The sequence below is a fragment of the Bombina bombina genome, chromosome 4, assembly GCF_027579735.1.
Source record: "Bombina bombina isolate aBomBom1 chromosome 4, aBomBom1.pri, whole genome shotgun sequence".
In the NCBI taxonomy this organism is placed as follows: domain Eukaryota; kingdom Metazoa; phylum Chordata; class Amphibia; order Anura; family Bombinatoridae; genus Bombina; species Bombina bombina.
In genome coordinates, this window is record NC_069502.1 from 401034690 (window position 1) to 401053450 (window position 18761).

Here is an 18761-nt window from a genome sequence, read left to right on the forward strand (position 1 = left end):
CCCTAACATGAACCCCGAGTCTAAACACCCCTAACCTTACACGTATTAACCCCTAATCTGCCGCCCCTGCTATCGCTGACCCCTGCATTTTATTATTAACCCTTAATCTGCCTCTCCGTACACCGCCCCTAATCTGCTCCGCCAACGTCGCTGCTACCTTACCTACACTTATTAACCCCTATTCTGCCGATCGGACCTCGCTGCTACTCTAATAAATGTATTAACCCCTAAACCGCCTCACTCCCGCCTCGCAAACCCTATAATAAATTTTATTAACCCCTAATCTGCCCTCACTAACATCGCCGACACCTAACTTCAAGTATTAACCCCTAATCTGCCGACCGGACCTCACCGCTACTATAATAAATGTATAAACCCCTAAAGCTAAGTCTAACCCTAACCCTAACACCCCCCTAAGTTAAATATAATTTTAATCTAACAAAATAAATTATTTCTCATTAAATAAATTAATCCTATTTAAAGCTAAATACTTACCTGTAAAATAAACCCTAATATAGCTACAATATAACAAATAATTATATTGTAGCTATTTTAGGATTTATATTTATTTTACAGGCAACTTTGTATTTATTTTAACTAGGTACAATAGCTATTAAATTGTTATTAACTATTTAATAGCTACCTAGTTAAAATAATTACAAAATTACCTGTAAAATAAATCCTAACCTAAGTTACAATTAAACCTACACTATCAATAAATAAATTAAATCAATTAACTACAATTACCTACAATTAAATCAACTAAACTAAATTACAAAAAACAAACACTAAATTACAAAAACTAAATTACAAAAAATAAAAAAAGATTACAAGAATTTTAAACTTATTACACCTACTCTAAGCCCCATAAAAAAAATAACAAAGCCCCCCAAAATAAAAAAATGCCCTACCCTATTCTAAAATAAAAAGATAACAGCTCTATTACCTTACCAGCCATTAAAAGGGCTTTTTGCGGGGCATACCCCAAAGTAAACAGCTCTTTTGCCTGTAAAAAAAACACAATACCACCTCCCAACATTACAGCCCACCACCCACATACCCCTAATGTAACCCAAACCCCTCTTAAATAAACCTAACACTACCCCCCTGAAGATCTCCCTACCTTGAGTCGTCTTCACTCAGCCGAGCAGCGATGGACCAAAAAGAAGACATCTGGAGCGGCAGAAGTCTTCATTCTATCCGGGCAGAAGAGGACATCTGGACCGGCAAACATCTTCATCCAAGCGGCATCTTCTATCTTCATCCATCCAACGAGGATCGGCTCCATCTTCAAGACCTCCGGCGAGGAACATCCTCTTCTCCCGACCACTAGACGACGAATGAAGGTTCCTTTAAGGGACGTCATCCAAGATGGCGTCCCTCGAATTCCAATTGGCTGATAGGATTCTATCAGCCAATCGGAATTAAAGTAGGAAAAATCTGATTGGCTGATTGGATCAGCCAATCAGATTGAGCTTGCATTCTATTGGCTGATCGGAACAGCCAATAGAATGCAAGCTCAATCTGATTGGCTGATTGGATCAGCCAATAGAATGCGAGCTCAATCTGATTGGCTGATTGGATCAGCCAATCGGATTGAACTTGAATCTGATTGGCTGATTCAATCAGCCAATCAGATTTTTCCTACCTTAATTCCGATTGGCTGATAGAATCCTATCAGCCAATCGGAATTCGAGGGACGCCATCTTGGATGACGTCCCTTAAAGGAACCTTCATTCGTCGTCTAGTCGTTGGGAGAAGAGGATGTTCTGCGCCGGAGGTCTTGAAGATGGAGCCGCTCCTCGTCGGATGGATGAAGATAGAAGATGCCCCTTGGATGAAGATGTTTGCCGGTCCGGATGTCCTCTTCTGCCCAGATAGGATGAAGACTTCTGCCGCTCCGGAGTGAAGACGACTCAAGGTAGGGAGATCTTCAGGGGGGTAGTGTTAGGTTTATTTAAGGGGGTTTGGGTTAGATTTGGGGTATGGGGATGGTGGGTTGTAATGTTGGGGGGTGGTATTGTGTTTTTTTTAAAGGCAAAAGAGCTGTTTACTTTGGGGCATGCCCCGCAAAAAGCCCTTTTAAGGGCTGGTAAGGTAATAGAGCTGTTAACTTTTTATTTTAGAATAGGGTAGGGCATTTTTTTATTTTGGGGGGCTTTGTTATTTTTTTAGGGGGCTTAGAGTAGGTGTAATTAGTTTAAAATTCTTGTAATCTTTTTTTATTTTTGTAATTTAGTGTTTGTTTGTTTTTTGTAATTTAGTTTAGTTGATTTAATTGTAGGTAATTGTAGGTAATTTATTTAATTAATTTATTGATAGTGTAGTGTTAGGTTTAATTGTAACTTAGGTTAGGATTTATTTTACAGGTAATTTTGTAATTATTTTAACTAGGTAGCTATTAAATAGTTAATAACTATTTAATAGCTGTTGTACCTAGTTAAAATAAATACAAAGTAGCCTGTAAAATAAATATAAATCCTAAAATAGCTACAATATAATTATTCGTTATATTGTAGCTATATTAGGGTTTATTTTACAGGTAAGTATTTAGCTTTAAATAGGATTAATTTATTTAATAAGAAATAATTTTTTTCGTTAGATTAAAATTATATTTAACTTAGGGGGGTGTTAGGGTTAGACTTAGCTTTAGGGGTTAATACATTTATTATAGTAGCGGTGAGGTCTGGTCGGCAGATTAGGGGTTAATACTTGAAGTTAGGTGGCAGCGATGTTAGGGAGGGCAGGATAGGGGTTAATAAAATATATTACAGGGTTTGCAAGGCGGGAGTGAGGCGGTTTAGGGGTTAATACATTTCTTATAGTGGCGGTGAGGTCCGGTCGGCAGATTAGGGGTTAATAAGTGTAGGTAAGGTAGCGGCGACGTTGGGGGGGGGCAGATTAGGTGTTAATAAATATTATGTAGGGGTCGGCGATGTTAGGGGCAGCAGATTAGGGGTACATAGGGATAATGTAGGTGGCGGCGGTGTCCGGTCGGCAGATTAGGGGTTAAAAAAATTTATTAGAGTGGCGGCGATGTGGGGGGCCTCGGTTTTGGGGTATATAGGTAGTTTATGGGTGTTAGTGTACTTTAGAGCACAGTAGTTAAGAGCTTTATAAACCGGCGTTAGCCCATAAAGCTCTTAACTCCTGACTTTTTTCTGCGGCTGGAGTCTTGTCATTAGATTTCTAACGCTCACTTCAGCCAAGGCTCTAAATACCGGCATTAGGAAGATCCCATTGAAAAGATAGGATACGCAATTGGCGTAAGGGGATCTGCGGTATGGAAAAGTCGCGGCTGGAAAGTGAGCGTTAGACCCTTTCCTGACTGACTCTAAATACCAGCGGGCGGTAAAAACCAGCGTTAGGACCCCTTAACGCTGGTTTTGATGGCTAACGCAGAACTCTAAATCTAGGCATATGTTTTTAATAAACTGGGTGATAGAATATTCCCTAGTGTCATATTTCATTTGTATATAAACTGACACCCGCCACTTTTGGAATTACGTAATTTTTGGTCGCCCCTCAATATAGGAAGATTCTTCCTTATGATATTACAGACTTGATAGTATTGATTTGAATATGCTGTAACGAATAGAGGTTTTTGTTTGTTCTCCAGGCGACCTGGCACACTACCCTCTATTTCGTTCTTGGGGGCAAACAGTTGATTTCTTTCCATCAGCTGAACCTCTTTTCGGGGCTCTGTTGATCACTCTCCTAGGATAATCCCTGGCCAGTAATCGCTCTGTAAGTAGCTGACTTTCACTTCTGAAGTCTTTTTCTAGGGTACAATTTCGTTTGGCCAGTAAAAACTGTCCCTTAACTGTTCCCTTAAAAACCTGCCCAGGATGATTACTCTGGGCATGCAGTAGGGAATTCCCGGAAATAGGTTTCCTATACAGGGACGAAGTGATTCTGCCATTTCTATAATCTGAGGTCAGGGTCACATCAAGGTAATGAATGGTGGTCTTATTCCATTCAAATGTGAACTTTAAACCTACATGATTGGTATTTAGATAGTTGACAAAATCTTGTGCTTCTGATAGGCCAGAGGACCATATAATTAGCAGGTCATCAATAAATCTCATATACCTGACCAATTTGGATGAGAAAATATTGCTATCTCCATAGACGTGAAACTGCTCCCACCAACCCATAAAATGGTTGGCATAGGAGGGGGCAAATTTGGCCCCCATTGCGATTCCACGTCTCTGGAGATAGCACAAATCTGAAAATTTAAAAAAATTATGATTCAATAGAAATTCAATTACCCTCAAAACATAATCCTTATGTTCATCCGAGGACCCTGTATATCTAAACAAGAGAAAATGAGTCCCTCCAACCTAACGAGGAAAGAAAGAAAAGCCATAAGCAGTTTACAGAATAACAATTCCATCGTTATTAGGCAATCAGATAAGGGAGGAAGCATGGTTGACTTGGATAAGAGCATGTATATATGTGAGGCCTCAAGACAACTGAATGATGCTGAAGCCTATATACCATTAGGGAGAGATCCTACTATACAGTATCAATCTATGCTTAGAGACCTTTTGGATGACGGTTTGGAGATGGGCATCACTGACAGAAAGACATTTGATTGTCTATTAGTCAATAATCCAGTGATGCCCATCTTCCACCATCACCCAAAGGTTCACAAAGGCCTCTGTGAGATTAAGGGAAGACCAATAGTAGCAGGTATAGGCTCCTTACTAGAGCCCCTGTCCAAGTGGGTGGATCCATTTCTGCAGCCCCTAGTACATAATTTGCCTAGTTATTTGAGGGATACCACGCATACTCTGTCCAAACTGGAAAAAATCACATGGAAACAGGAATATAGTTGGATGACTATTGATGTAGTCTCCCTATATTCCTCAATACCCCATGAGTTCGGCATTGAAGCCGTTAAATTGTTTTTGGACAGATATACAGGGTCCTCGGATGAACATAAGGATTATGTTTTGAGGGTAATTGATTTTCTATTGAAGCATATTTTTTTTCAAATTTTCAGATGTGTCCTATCTCCAGAGACGTGGAACCACAATGGGGGCCAAATTTGCCCCCCCTATGCCAACCTTTTTATGGGTTGGTGGGAGCGGTTTCACGTTTATGGAGATAGTAACATTTTCTCATCCAAATTAGTCAGGTATATGAGATTTATTGATGACCTGCTAATTATATGGTCCTCTGGCCTATCAGAAGCACAAGATTTTGTCAACTATCTAAAAACCAATCATGTAGGTTTAAAGTTTACATTTGAATGGAATAAGACCACCATTCATTACCTTGATGTGACCCTGACCTCAGATTATATAAATGGCAGAATCACTTTGTCCCTGTATAGGAAACCTATTTCCGGGAATTCCCTACTGCATGCCCAGAGTTATCATCCTGGGCACGTTTTTAAGGGAATAGTTAAGGGACAGTTTTTACGGGCCAAACAAAATTGTACCCTAGAAAAAGACTTCAGAAGTGAAAGTCAGCAACTTACAGAGCGATTACTGGCCAGGGATTATCCCAGGAGAGTGATCAAGAGAGCCCGAAAAGAGGTTCAGCTGATGGAAAGAAATCAACTGTTTGCCCCCAAGAACGAAAGATAGGGTAGTGTGCCAGGTTGCCTGGGGAACAAACAAAAACCTCTATTCGTTACAGCATATTCAAATCAGTACTATCAAGTCTGTAATATCATAAGGAAGAATCTTCCTATATTGAGGGGCGACCAAAAATTACGTAATTCCATAAGTGGCGGGTGTCAGTTTATATACAAACGAAACATGACACTAGGGAATATTCTATCACCCAGTTTATTAAAAACTAAGAAAGCCCAGAGTTCATGGCTACATTTTAAAGGAACCTTTAAGTGTGGCAAAAAGACATGCAAGTCATCTGAGCATGTACATATTTCCACTACCTTTGTCTCAGCCACCTCCTCTGAGGTGTTTGAGACCAGGGTGTGTGTAAAATGCTCTAATAAATTTGTCATTTACCTTATAGAGTGTACCCTAAATTACTAGCACCACTAAAAATAAATATAAATATGGGCAACCTAATGTTGTGTTTTGTTTTGGCTTTTTGGCCGATACATTTTTGTTACAAGGATGCTAAAGTTATATAATCACTGGACTGGTGTCTGGGCAAGTGAAGTTAAATAGGACCTTGAGGCTATACACAATTCAATATTAGGATGTGATCATGTTGGTTGTACTTCATTGTTTCATTACGCTAGGGTCCTGAAAACCCGGGTACATGAATAGTGATATAAGGTTGAAAAAAGTTATGTCTTTATCACTATTAAACATTATGCATGTAGCATACTCGGGTATGCATATTTTTATGTATTGCCATCTTCAATGGAACTTTGCTGTTGATCTCATGGATTTGGATGTATTAGCTGTTTATTTCAGAGCAAATGGTAGAATTAATTACATGGTTCATTGAACCCGTTGTTTTTCTTATTATATATAGCCTCTGTACATTCTCTTTAAAGCCATGAGCCACAACAAACTTCTTGCATACATTTCTTCTACAGTTGTTTCACATATATATATGCTTTGGTACTACTGTTTGGTTCTGTTATTGTATGTATATTGTGTATGGCCACATTATGTAGATGTATGCTTTTCGTGTCTTTATAATAGTAACTAATGGGTTAAGAAAGGGTGTTGTTAAGTTCCTCCAATGGGAGGCGCTTGATTGTTTCATATGCTGTGCACATGTTGCATTATTTTAGTTTATGACTACGGTCTGAGAGACCGAAACCGGTCAAACTGTGCTCACCTGTCTTTACCCTTGGAGTTCAGCTGTTTTAATTGGATTATGAATAAAGATTTTTCTTGCTTTTACCTTTATGGTTACTAGCACATTTTAGCAAGGGGTTATTGGAACCTTTTTCTTTTTGCTATTGTCTTCGTGGAGTACTGGGACTCCATTAGATTGCACTCTGTTCCTACACATCCCATGAGAGCTGATAGGAGAGTCTTTACAGATTGGACGTCAGGGGGAGGAGCTTAGGAGCAGAGCAGCGTGTGTCTAGTGAGGTGAAGTGGAGAGGACGCTGAGAAGTTGCAAGCTGCAACGATACACGGACGATACACAGGCGGCTCTGCAAACCGTGAGTGGATTACACAACATACCTCGGCTGGATACAGGTATCAATTCCTCAGTTTGGCCCCGAAACTGTGTACCGTTCAGAAGGGAGTCAATACTATGTTCACTGTTATATGCTGCCTGGACAGCACAGTGTTCACATAGTGAGTACTGACTTATCCCTGATATGCCGGTGGGCTTTATGATTATACTATATTGTGGGATACCTCGCCTCTTGCACTGCATTGTAACCTGTAACATTTATTGAGGCCTTGACAATTGTGGACTGCTGATCTACTAGCAACGGAACATATGGTAATAGCGTTTTGGGAAGCTACATACCCCACTTGCTTTCTTTACAATTATTTTTGTATCCGGATCTCTTTTTAATATATATATGTTTCAACAGTTACAGCCCACAGACACGCTGCACTTTGCTTAGTTAACGGCTTCCAGAATAGCTCCTTTACCCCATCTTTTATGTTACACAATACTCTATTCTTGTGCAGTTCTCTGGTAAAACATTTTGCTCATTGTACACAAAAGGAGTGTATGTGTCATGATACAATCATGTGGCGTAGTTGATACCTGGATTGGCTACCCAGCAGAGGTGGTATTGTCTCAGCCTGGAAAGGGTTAAGGTGAACTGTTACTTCTTTGTGTGAAATCTGTATTCAGAGAAGCTGTAAGCTGAGACCCCCCCCACTCCTTCCTTCCCCCTCCCTCCTTCCTTCTCCCTCCTTAGCCCATCACAAGTCTGAGGTGAAGTGTTCTTTGTGTAACTGGTAATTGTGCGTAGGAATGCAAAAAGCTCCTCCCCTACTGTGAGCTAAGACTTGTTTGCATTGGCTGTACTCGTTATAAATTTTAACCAGGGCGTTGTTTTTGACAAGACAAAGAAAGTTTAGTTTTTAAGGATGTAACAGAAAGACTTGAGAGTAGAACTGCCCTGGGGACCAAAGCCATCGACATCATGAGCAGCAGTTCTCCACATATCTAAAGGAACTTGGTAATAAGTTAGATATTGTGTGTAATTCTTTCATGTCCCATTTTCTTTTTAAAGAATTGTAGCTTTTCAATTGTATGTTATTTTGAATGTCTTAATAATTTTGCACTGTGTAGCCTGTATTGATATTTTTGTTATTAAACATAGAAAATCTAATTCTGTCTTTTGGGCTCTAATATTCAAATTTACACTCCTGTTGAGACAAGGTTAAAGGCACGTTATCTAATTGTTAAATTTTGTGAGTGTTCAGGGGTTCCCAAGACGCCCCCTTTCATTTAAAAGTGTTGGTGGTGGCAGCATAAATTGTTAATTAGAGCAGTGTGGACCGGATTTGGGGTTTAATGTGGTATCCCTTTTAAGGTCCTTTTGTAAAGTTGCACGGTTAAGGGAACCAGAGCTGTGTGCCATTAACCCCTTCATGCCCACACCCCTCTATTGTGACTTTGAGAAGGTTTGATTCGTCACAGTATGCTTTACAATAAAATCAGTTCCTGTTTCACCTAAATGCTAGTATGTCTAGTTATTTGGGCGGCGCTCCTGCTAAAATCACTTTCCTGGGCTACATAGCAGCCTGTTCCAGGCAGAGGAAGGACCCTCTGGCAGAGCTACCTAGTCTGGGTAGCCGGAGTCTGCCACAGGGTGGGACCCTGAATAACGGTGCTGTCAGGCATCAGGGGTGGCTACAGGCTGTAGTCACTTACCAGCTACATAGCTGCAGTCGGCAGGGAGGAAGCAGGACCTGTTTGGCGGAGCTACCCAGTTGGGCCAGCCGGTGTATCCGTCACACCTGTGTTTAGCCCTGCATGTGTGTGTGCCTGTGTTTAGCCCTGAATGTTTGTGTGTGTTTTTACCTGGGCTTAGCCCTGCATATGTGTATGTGTGCGTGCTTTTGTATAGCCCTGCATGTGTGTGTCTGCGTGCATGTACTTAGCCCTGAATATGTGTGTGTGCCTGTGTGTGTGTATGTGTGCGTGCCTGTATTTAGCCCTGCATATGTGTGTGTGTGTCTGTGTACAGCCCTGCATGTGTGTGCGTGCTTGTGTATAGCCCTGCACGTGTGTGTGTGTGTATATCTGTCTATCCCTGCATGTGTGTGTATGTGCCTGTGCTTAGCCCTGAATATGTGTGTGTGTGTGCCGGTGTATAGCCCTGCATCTGTGTGTCTGTGTATAGCCCTGCATGTGTGTGTGTCTGTGTGTATATCTGTGTCTATCCCTGCATGTGTGTGTGTGTGTGTGTGCTTGCCTGTGCTTATGCCCTGCATGTGTATATGTATGTGTGTGCCTGTGTACAGCCCTGCATGTGTGTGTATATCTGCGTCTATTCTGCATGTGTGTGCTTGCCTGTGCTTAGCCCTGTATAAGTGTGTACGTGTGTGTGTATGCCTGTGTATAGCCCTGCATAAGTGTGTATGTGTGTGTGTATGCTTGTGTATAGCCCTGCATGTGTCTTATGTATTAGAAGGGTTTGTATATTTCTTTATTTAATAACTATGAGGCTTCCTGATAGGATTGTTTGTTAGCAAATATTCACTACATAAGGAGCAGCTGCTGCAGGAGAATATTATATATTGTGACAGAAAAATGTTCATATAACAATGAATTATGGTCTTACAACTGGGAGACACTGTTACAAAAATGTATTGTCATTCATTTAGCTGGAAAGAAGTACAGTCTGTGTTTATGACAGGACAGCTTCATGGTTACTGTTGTTACCTCAGACTCACTCATATACACAGGGAGCGGGGCTGCTGACACAGACTGCATCATGTGATCTCTCTAACACAGCAGCTCCCCTACAGTGTGTGTCCGTGTGTATAGCCCTGTGTGTGTGTGCATAACTGTGCTTAGCCCTGCATATGTGTGTGTGTGTGTGTGCCTGTGCTTAGCCCTGCATGTGTGTGTGTGTAGCCCTGCCTGTGTCTAGCCCTGCATATGTCTGTGTATGTGCCTGTGTACAGCCATGCATGTGTGTGTATATATGTGCGTGCCTGTGTTTAGCCCTGCATGTGTGTGTATGCATGCCTGTATTTAGCCCTCCATGTGTGTGTGTCTGTGTGTGTGTGTGCCTGTGTACAGCCCTGCATGTGTGTTTGTGCCTGTGTACAGCCCTGCATGTGGGTGTGAGTGGGTGTGGGTGTGTGCCTGTTTCTAGCCCTGCATATGTCTGTGTATGTGCCTGTGTACAGCCATGCATGTGTGTGTATATATGTGTGTGCCTGTGTTTAGCCCTGCATGTGCATACCCCCCAACTGTCCCGATTTTCGCGGGACAGTCACGATTTTAGGGGTCTGTCCCTCTGTCCTGGGTTGCTAGCCATCTGCCCCGATTTGTCCCAGGCATAAAAAAAAAATGCCTGTGTGTGCCTGTGCTTAGCCCTGCATGTGTTTGTGTGTGTGTGTGCGCGTGCCTGTATTTAGCCCTCCATATGTGTGTGTGTGTGTGTGTGCCTGTATTTAGCCCTCAATGTGTGTGTGTGTGTGTGTGTGTGTGTGCCTGTGTACAGCCCTGCATGTGGGTGTGTGCCTGTGTCTAGCCCTGCATATGTCTGTGTATGTGCCTGTGTACAGCCATGCATGTGTGTGTATATATGTGCATGCCTGAGTTTAGCCCTGCATGTGTGTGTGTATGCATGCCTGTATTTAGCCCTCCATGTGTGTGTGTCTGTGTGTGTGTGCCTGTGTACAGCCCTGCATGTGTGTGTGTGCCTGTGTACAGCCCTGCATGTGTGTGTGTGCCTGTGTACAGCCCTGCATGTGTGTGTGTGCCTATGTACAGCCCTGCATGTGGGTGTGGGTGGGTGTGGGTGCGTGCCTGTGTCTAGCCCTTCATATATCTGTGTATGTGCCTGTGTACAGCCATGCATGTGTGTGTATATATGTGCGTGCCTGTGTTTAGCCCTGCAGATGTGTGTGTATGCGTGCCTGTGCTTATCCCTGAATGTTTGTGTGTATTTTTGCCTGTGCTTAGCCCTGCATGTGTGTGTTTGCCTGTGTATAGCCCTGCATGTGTGTGTGTGTGTCTGTGTATATCTGTGTCTATCTCTGCATGTGTGTGTGTGTGTGTGTGCTTGCCTGTGCTTATGCCCTGCATGTGTGTATGTGAGTGTGTGTGCCTATGTACAGCCCTGCATGTGTGTGTATATCTGTGTCTATCTCTGCATGTGTGTGTGTGTGCTTGCCTGTGCTTATGCCCTGCATGTGTGTATGTGTGTGTGTGTGTGTGTGCCTATGTACAGCCCTGCATGTGTGTGTATATCTGTGTCTATTCTGCATGTGTGTGCTTGCCTGTTCTTAGCCCTACATAAGTGTGTATGTGTGTGTGTATGCCTGTGTATAGCCCTGCATAAGTGTGTATGGGTGTGTGTATGCCTGTGTATAGCCCTGCATGTGTGTTATGTATTAGAAGGGTTTGTATACACCCTGTTCCAAATTATTATGCAAATTCTATTTCAGTGTCACAAAGATTAAATATTTTTTTTTTTCAGTTTAACTCATGGATGCCATTGTGTCTCAGGGCTCTTTTGATCACTGAAAACAATCTCGGACACCTGTGATAATTAGATTGCCAGGTGAGCCCAATTAAAGGAAAAACTACTAAAGGAGGGTGTTCCGCATTATTAAGCAGAGCACCATTTTCAAGCAATATGGGGAAGAAAAAGGATCTCTCTGCTGCCGAAAAGAGTAAAATAGTTCAATGCCTTGGACGAGGTATGAAAACATTAGATATTTCACGAAAACTTAAGCGTGATCATCGCACTATTAAAAGATTTTTGGCTGATTCAGAGCACAGACGGGTTCATGCAGATAAAGGCACATTGAGAAAGATTTCTGCCAGATCCATGCATTGGATCAAGAGAACAGCTGCTAAAATACCATTACATAGCAGCAAACAGATATTTGAAGCTGCTGGTGCCTCTGGAGTCCCACAGACATCAAGGTGTAGAGTCCTCCAGAGTCTTGCAACTGTGCATAAACCTTCCATTCTGCCACCACTAACCAATGCTCACAAGCAGAAATGGCTGCATTGGGCAGAAAATACATGAAGACTAATTTTCAAACAGTCCTGTTCACTGATGAGTGTCGTGCAACCCTGGATGGTCCAGATGGATGGAGTAGTGGATGGTTGGTGGATGGCCACCCTGTTCCAACAAGGCTGCAACGTCAGCAAGGCGGTGGTGGAGTCATGTTTTGGGCCGGAATCATGGGAAGAGAGCTGGTCGGCCCCTTTAGGGTCCCCAAAGGTGTAAAGATGACCTCTGCAAAGTATGTGAAGTTCCTGACTGACCACTTCCTTCCCTGGTACAGAAGGAAGAACTATGCTTTCCGTAATAAAATCATCTTCATGCATGACAATGCACCATCTCATGCTGCAAAGAATACCTCTGCATCAATGGCTGCTATGGGGATAAAAGGAGAGAAAGTCATGGTATGGCCTCCATCCTCCCCTGACCTCAATCCTATTGAGAAGGCTAGAACCTTTGGAGCATCCTCAAGCAAAAGATCTATGAGAGTAGGAGGCAGTTTACATCCAAACAGCAGATCTGGGAGGCTATTCTGACTTCTTGCAAACAAATTCAAGCAGAAACTGTCCAAAAACTCATAAGTTCAATGGATGCAAGACTTGTGAAGCTGCTATCAAATAAGGGGTCCTATGTTAAAATGTAACGTGACCTGTTAAAATGTTGTTCAAAGTTTGATTGAAATAGCTTTTGATTTCAGTAAATATGCTGCAAACACAACAAAGTAAAATTTTCAGTTCTTTACAACCTATACAGTGTTTTGAAACTTACTGTGCGTAATAATTTGGAACAGTGCATTGTAAGTTTTTTTATTTTAAAAAAAATACTGTTATCATTAGGAGGTTTGTTCAATAAAATTTGAATTGTACTCTTAATAGTTGATAACATGAGAATTATGCTGACTGTTGTTTACATCAATTATTTAGGCAAATGAGAAAGATATCATTTTCTTTATTTAATAACTATAAGGCTTCCTGATAGGATTGTTTGTTAACAAATATTCACTACATAAGGAGCAGCTGCTGCAGGAGAATATTATATATTGTGACAGAAAAATGTTCATATAACAATGAATTATGGTCTTACAACTGGGAGACACTGTTACAAAAATGTATTGTCATTCATTTAGCTGGAAAGTACAGTCTGTGTTTATGACAGGACAGCTTCATGGCTACTGTTGTTACCTCAGACTCACTCATATACACAGGGAGCGGGGCTGCCACACAGACAGCATCATGTGATCTCTCTAACACAGCAGCTCCCCTACAGTGTGTGTGTGCGTGTGTATAGCCCTGTGTGTGTGTGTGTGTGCCTATGCTTAGCCTTGCGTGTGTGTGCCTGTATATAGCCCTGCATGTGTGTGCCTGTGCTTAGTGCATGTGTGTGTGTGTGCGTGTGTGTGTGTGCTTAGCCCTGCATGTGTGTGTTATTTTGAGGGGGGGGTATTTTCATAGGGATTATGTTTAATTTTTTTATTTTTGCTAATTGTGTTTATTTTTTTTCTGTGATTGTAGACTTTTTTTATTTTTTTGTAATTTTAGATTAATTAAAAAAATTTTATTTTTAAAGTAATGTTAGGTTTTTTATTTTAATTGTAATTTATTTTTTTATTTTAGGTAATTGGGGTTAATTTAGGGGGTGTTAGGTTAGGGGCTTAGTAATTTAATTAGTTATTTGCGTTGTGGGGGGTTGGCGGTTTAGGGGTAAAAGGCTAATTAGGTATATTTGCGTTGTGGGGGGTGGTGGTTTAGGGGTTAATAGGTTAATTAGGTATATTTGCGTTGTGGAGGTTTGGCGGTTTAGGGGTTAATAGGTTAATTAGGTATATTTGCGTTGTGGGGGGTTGGCGGTGTAGGGGTTAATAGTGTTGATAGGTAGTTGGCGTTGTGGATGAATGGCGGATTAGGGGTTAATACATATATTAGGTAGATTGTGATGTGGGTGAATGGCGGGTTAGTAGTTAATAGTTTTATTAGGTAGATTGCTATGTGGGTGAATGGCGAATTAAGGGTTAATAGTTTTATTAGTTATTGCGGTGAGGGTTGGTGGTTGACAGGTAGCTAGATATTGCGCATGCGTTAGATGTTAGTTAATATTTTCAGGGGGTTACACTGCTTACATTTTCAGCGCAAGGCTTGCTGCATCTACCTATGTGTGGCAAGGTGAAAATGGAGTAAAATTTCTAAATTTTCGCCGTTTAAGTCCTTGCACTGAATATGTGATACTGATTTGCAACGTGGTTCTATGTTAGCTTATGGGAGTAAAAATAGCGGGCGACGGGTGAAATATACACGCCGCATTTATATGCAGCGCCGTATATGTGATAGCAAAACCGGACTAAAAAAAGCTGCATATGTAATCCCACCCTAGGACTGCTCAGTAAGATGAGAGTTCTTTCATGCAGAATCAAACAACTATGGGAACATCATAATTCCATTCTCCAACCAGTACCATAGATGCCTAGGGATAGCATAGTTCACAATCAATCCAGTGGAGATCAGGTTACTAAAACTGCCTCCTACAGTGATTTAATAAAGCAGAGAGGGTTCAGAGACCAGTGCACACCCTGAAAAAAAGGCAATAAAGGTAAAAAAACTACTCCGGAAACATATATAATTCAGCATGAAATGTATTTTTGTCTTTAAAAAACACATTTAAAAATTACATTAGTAAAGTCACATAACATGATATGAAAACACCCATAAAAAAAAGGACAAACCGTACGTGTTTTGGCAGAGCACCAATGAGGAGAAAAAAAAGATGTGTATAAACTATATCTCTGGAGAAATATTGCACATAGAGATCTCAACTATACCTAGACCTCCCTACACATGATACCCCAGTGTGGGAATGGTGTGGTTAAGAGTTAAGGTATGTTTACAAGTAGGGTTAGAGTTAGAACTAGGCTTAGAGGCCCATTTATCAAGCTCCGTATGGAGCTTGTGGGCCCGTGTTTCTGGCAAGGCTCAGACTCGCCAGAAACAGCAGTTATGAAGTCTAAAGACCGATGCTCCATAACCCTGTCCGCCTGCTCTGAGCAGGCGGACAGGAATCGCCACAATTCAACCCGATCGAGTACGATCGGGTTGATCAACATGGCCGCGAGTCTGCAGGGGGCGGCTCTCCGCATTCAGCAAGGTCTTGCGGACCTGATCCGCACTGTCAGATCAGGTGCGCAAGACCGTTGTTAAATATGCCTAGAGTTAGAACTAGGCTTAGTGTTAGAGTTAGGGCTAGAGTTAGAACTAGGCTTAGTGTTAGAGTTAGGGCTAGAGTTAGAACTGGGCTTAGTGTTAGAGTTAGGGCTAGAGTTAGAATTGGGCTTAGTTTTAGAGTTAGGGCTAGAGTTAGAACTGGGCTTAGTGTTAGAATTAGGGCTAGAGTTAGAACTAGGCTTAGTTTTAGAGTTAGGGCTAGAGTTAGAACTGGGCTTAGTGTTAGAATTAGGGCTATAGTTAGAACTAGGCTTAGTGTTAAAGTTAGGGCTAGAGTTAGAACTAGGCTTAGTGTTAGAGTTAGGGCTAGAGTTAGAACTAGGCTTAGTGTTAGAGTTAGGGCTAGAGTTAGAACTAGGCTTAGTGTTAGAGTTAGGGCTAGAGTTAGAACTAGGCTTAGTTTTAGAGATAGGACTAGAGTTAGAACTGGGCTTAGTGTTAGAGTTAGGGCTAGAGTTAGAACTAGGCTTAGTGTTAGAGTTAGGACTAGAGTTAGAACTGGGCTTAGTGTTAGAGTTAGGACTAGAGTTAGAACTGGGCTTAGTGTTAGAGTTAGGGCTAGAGTTAGAACTAGGCTTAGGGTTAGAGTTAGGGCTAGAGTTAGAACTGGGCTTAGTGTTAGAGTTAGGGCTAGAGTTAGAACTGGGCTTAGTGTTAGAGTTAGGGCTAGAGTTAGAACTGGGCTTAGTGTTAGAGTTAGGACTAGAGTTAGAACTGGGCTTAGTGTTAGAGTTAGGGCTAGAGTTAGAACTAGGCTTAGTGTTAGAGTTAGGACTAGAGTTAGAACTGGGCTTAGTGTTAGAGTTAGGGCTAGAGTTAGAACTGGGCTTAGTGTTAGAGTTATGGCTAGAGTTAGAACTGGGCTTAGTGTTAGAGTTAGGACTAGAGTTAGAACTGGGCTTTGTGTTAGAGTTAGGGCTAGAGTTAACTCATTGTACAGGATTTACTCCTCCAGTGACATTGCTGCACAGGCTACATTCCTATGCCCACTACCACTGGAGCAATATTACAGACAAGAACCTGATAAATACAACCTGATATCTTAAGATTTGTGGGGGGGGGGGGGGTTAAAGAAAACATGGGTAAAGGTGCTCTACTCTCCCATCTCCTCCTTTAACCACTTTTAATGTTGCACCCAGGGGGAGTTTTAAACCTTTAGGAATTGGGATACAAAAAAAGGTTGTGCACAACACTAAGTAGTGATAATTTTCTACTACTTATTCCTTCTCTTTTTATTTAATTTGATTACAATCCTGCAAAGACGTTAAACACATACGTAAAGTCAGCTACATACATAAATGCACTGCTGGGAGCTAGCTGAGCACATCAGGTGAGCCAATGGCAAGAGGCACATATGCGTAACCACAGATCACCAGCTAACCGTTATGCACTGCAGTTCCTGAGTCTATCTAGGCATGCTTTTCAACAGAGGATACCAAGAAAATTAAGTAAATTTGTTAAAAGACTTAAATTAAAAAGTCTCTTAAAAACATATCTGAACATGAACCATGAACATTTATTTTTTACTTTCTTCTCCCAGTAATTCAATGGTCAACTCAAATATTTTTGAATTAACATCCCAAATAAAGCTACCTTTTGCTTAATATTTCCTATAAAGTATGGAATAATAGACCAAGCTTCTTCTTATTATTAATAGTAATAATAATAATCTGTAAATAAACAAATCATTGTGTATTATACAAACCTTTCCACTGTAGCCATGTTTTCTGCTTCATCTTGGTTCAGTATGTAATTTGGATCTTTGGACACAGGCTCCTTTATACACATGAGCAGAGTTGCGCCTTGCTGCAGTGCTAACTTTAGATCACCCTAAGGGATAAAATGGCACAGTTAGTGGGTACTTTCTGAAAGTCCTGGAGGAAGGTTTTTCTGTTATGTTTGGTTTGTATCATCTGTAAAGCAATCACTGTCAATGCTTTAATAAATGTTCCTTTGTGCATTATGGCTGATATAATAATGGTGTAATCCTGCTGTACAATCTGTCATGTCAGTTGAGGATTCATTATTACAACACAAGAAAAAGCTTCAGTATCAATTACATCTATCTCCGATTTCATTTCTTATGTTTTTGTGGGGCGAACAAGCTATTATTAGCCTGCAGCAGTCTGCACTTGCTGTGTTTGGTTACTAACATTTTTACAGAAACCCCTATCAATCACCATACTTTAAAAATAAGTTATATACGTGTTATTACTAATGAGTAGTTTCATTTAATAATGGAGTTGTACAAAAATGGCTTTAATATCTCACATGACAGTTGAGGAGATACAAAATACAAAGGTCAAAGATCCATTAAATCTAACATGGCCGCCAAATATCAGCCTGGGAGCAATCACATAATAATCTACAACTTCCTCTTCTGATTGCCAGATCTGCCCTGCAAAGTATAGAGTTTATGTCATAAAAAATTGAGAAAATATATGGATAGAGAAGAATCAGGGATCCAATCATAGGATTGAATGCAGGGTCATTGCAGGAATCAGATTACGTGGAAGCCGGAAAGGAAAAGAGGAAGAAGGGTAAGTAAACACCAAAATGGGGCATTTCACTTGTGTCACAGGTAAGAAGCAAAGAAAAAGAGACTGGAAGTTAAAGTGAAGGTAAACTTTGATGAATGAAAGCCCGTTTTTAAAAAAATACTATTAAAAACAGGGGAACTTCCATTCATCAAAGTTTACAAAGCAGCCGTTTTGATTAAAAACTTACCTCTCTTCTTTGCACAGCCAGAGCAGCTTCCCCCACATCGAGATCCTCTCTTCACACGTCATCAATTACTAATCCGGCTTCCTCCAATCATGGCTTTCCCCCCAGGGTAGTCATCGCCAGAGGCCATGCCATGATTGGAGGAAGCTGGATTAGTCATTGATGACACGTGAAGAGAGGATCTCCGGGTGGGAGAAGCTGCTCTAGCTGTGAAAAAAACCAAAGGTAAGTTTTTAATCAAAACGGCTACCTTCTAAACTTTGATGAATGAAAGTGCCCCTGTTTTTAATAGTTTTTTTAAAAAACGGGCTTTCATTCATCAAAGTTTACCTTCACTTTAAGGATGTACTGGAACAATAGGAATATTTCATTCTCTGCATGCATACAACATTGGTGTAAAATTATAAAGAATATTTTCTTTACACACACACCCACACTAAAACTATAATGCAATGCTTGAGCTGAACATTTGATGGGTTCTGATTACATTACATTTATAAGACTCACACCACAGTGTAACCAAGTTTATCAGTGATACTGGGTATGTTGTCTGTTGCTTTATAGCTTATGGAGATTCATGTAATTGCTGTGCATAACTTAGTTTTGTAGCACCCTTTAGACCAGTAATTATATCCTAGTCAACATGTAATCTTAATTACTTTCTAAAGCTTCTTGTATAGTTTAAAAGTGTAATTGTTTTTACTGTCACAATG

The 18761-nt window shown here is 41.0% G+C and overlaps 1 protein-coding gene across 1 annotated transcript in view; it reads right to left on the minus strand.

Annotated features, from left to right (window-relative positions):
• MCF2L2 (MCF.2 cell line derived transforming sequence-like 2) overlaps positions 1-18761 on the minus strand; it is a 1253992-nt gene that overhangs the window by 999261 nt on the left and 235970 nt on the right. The window contains 1 exon segment of the mRNA XM_053711855.1: positions 17030-17154. Within this exon segment, the coding sequence (XP_053567830.1) occupies positions 17030-17154 (125 nt within the window).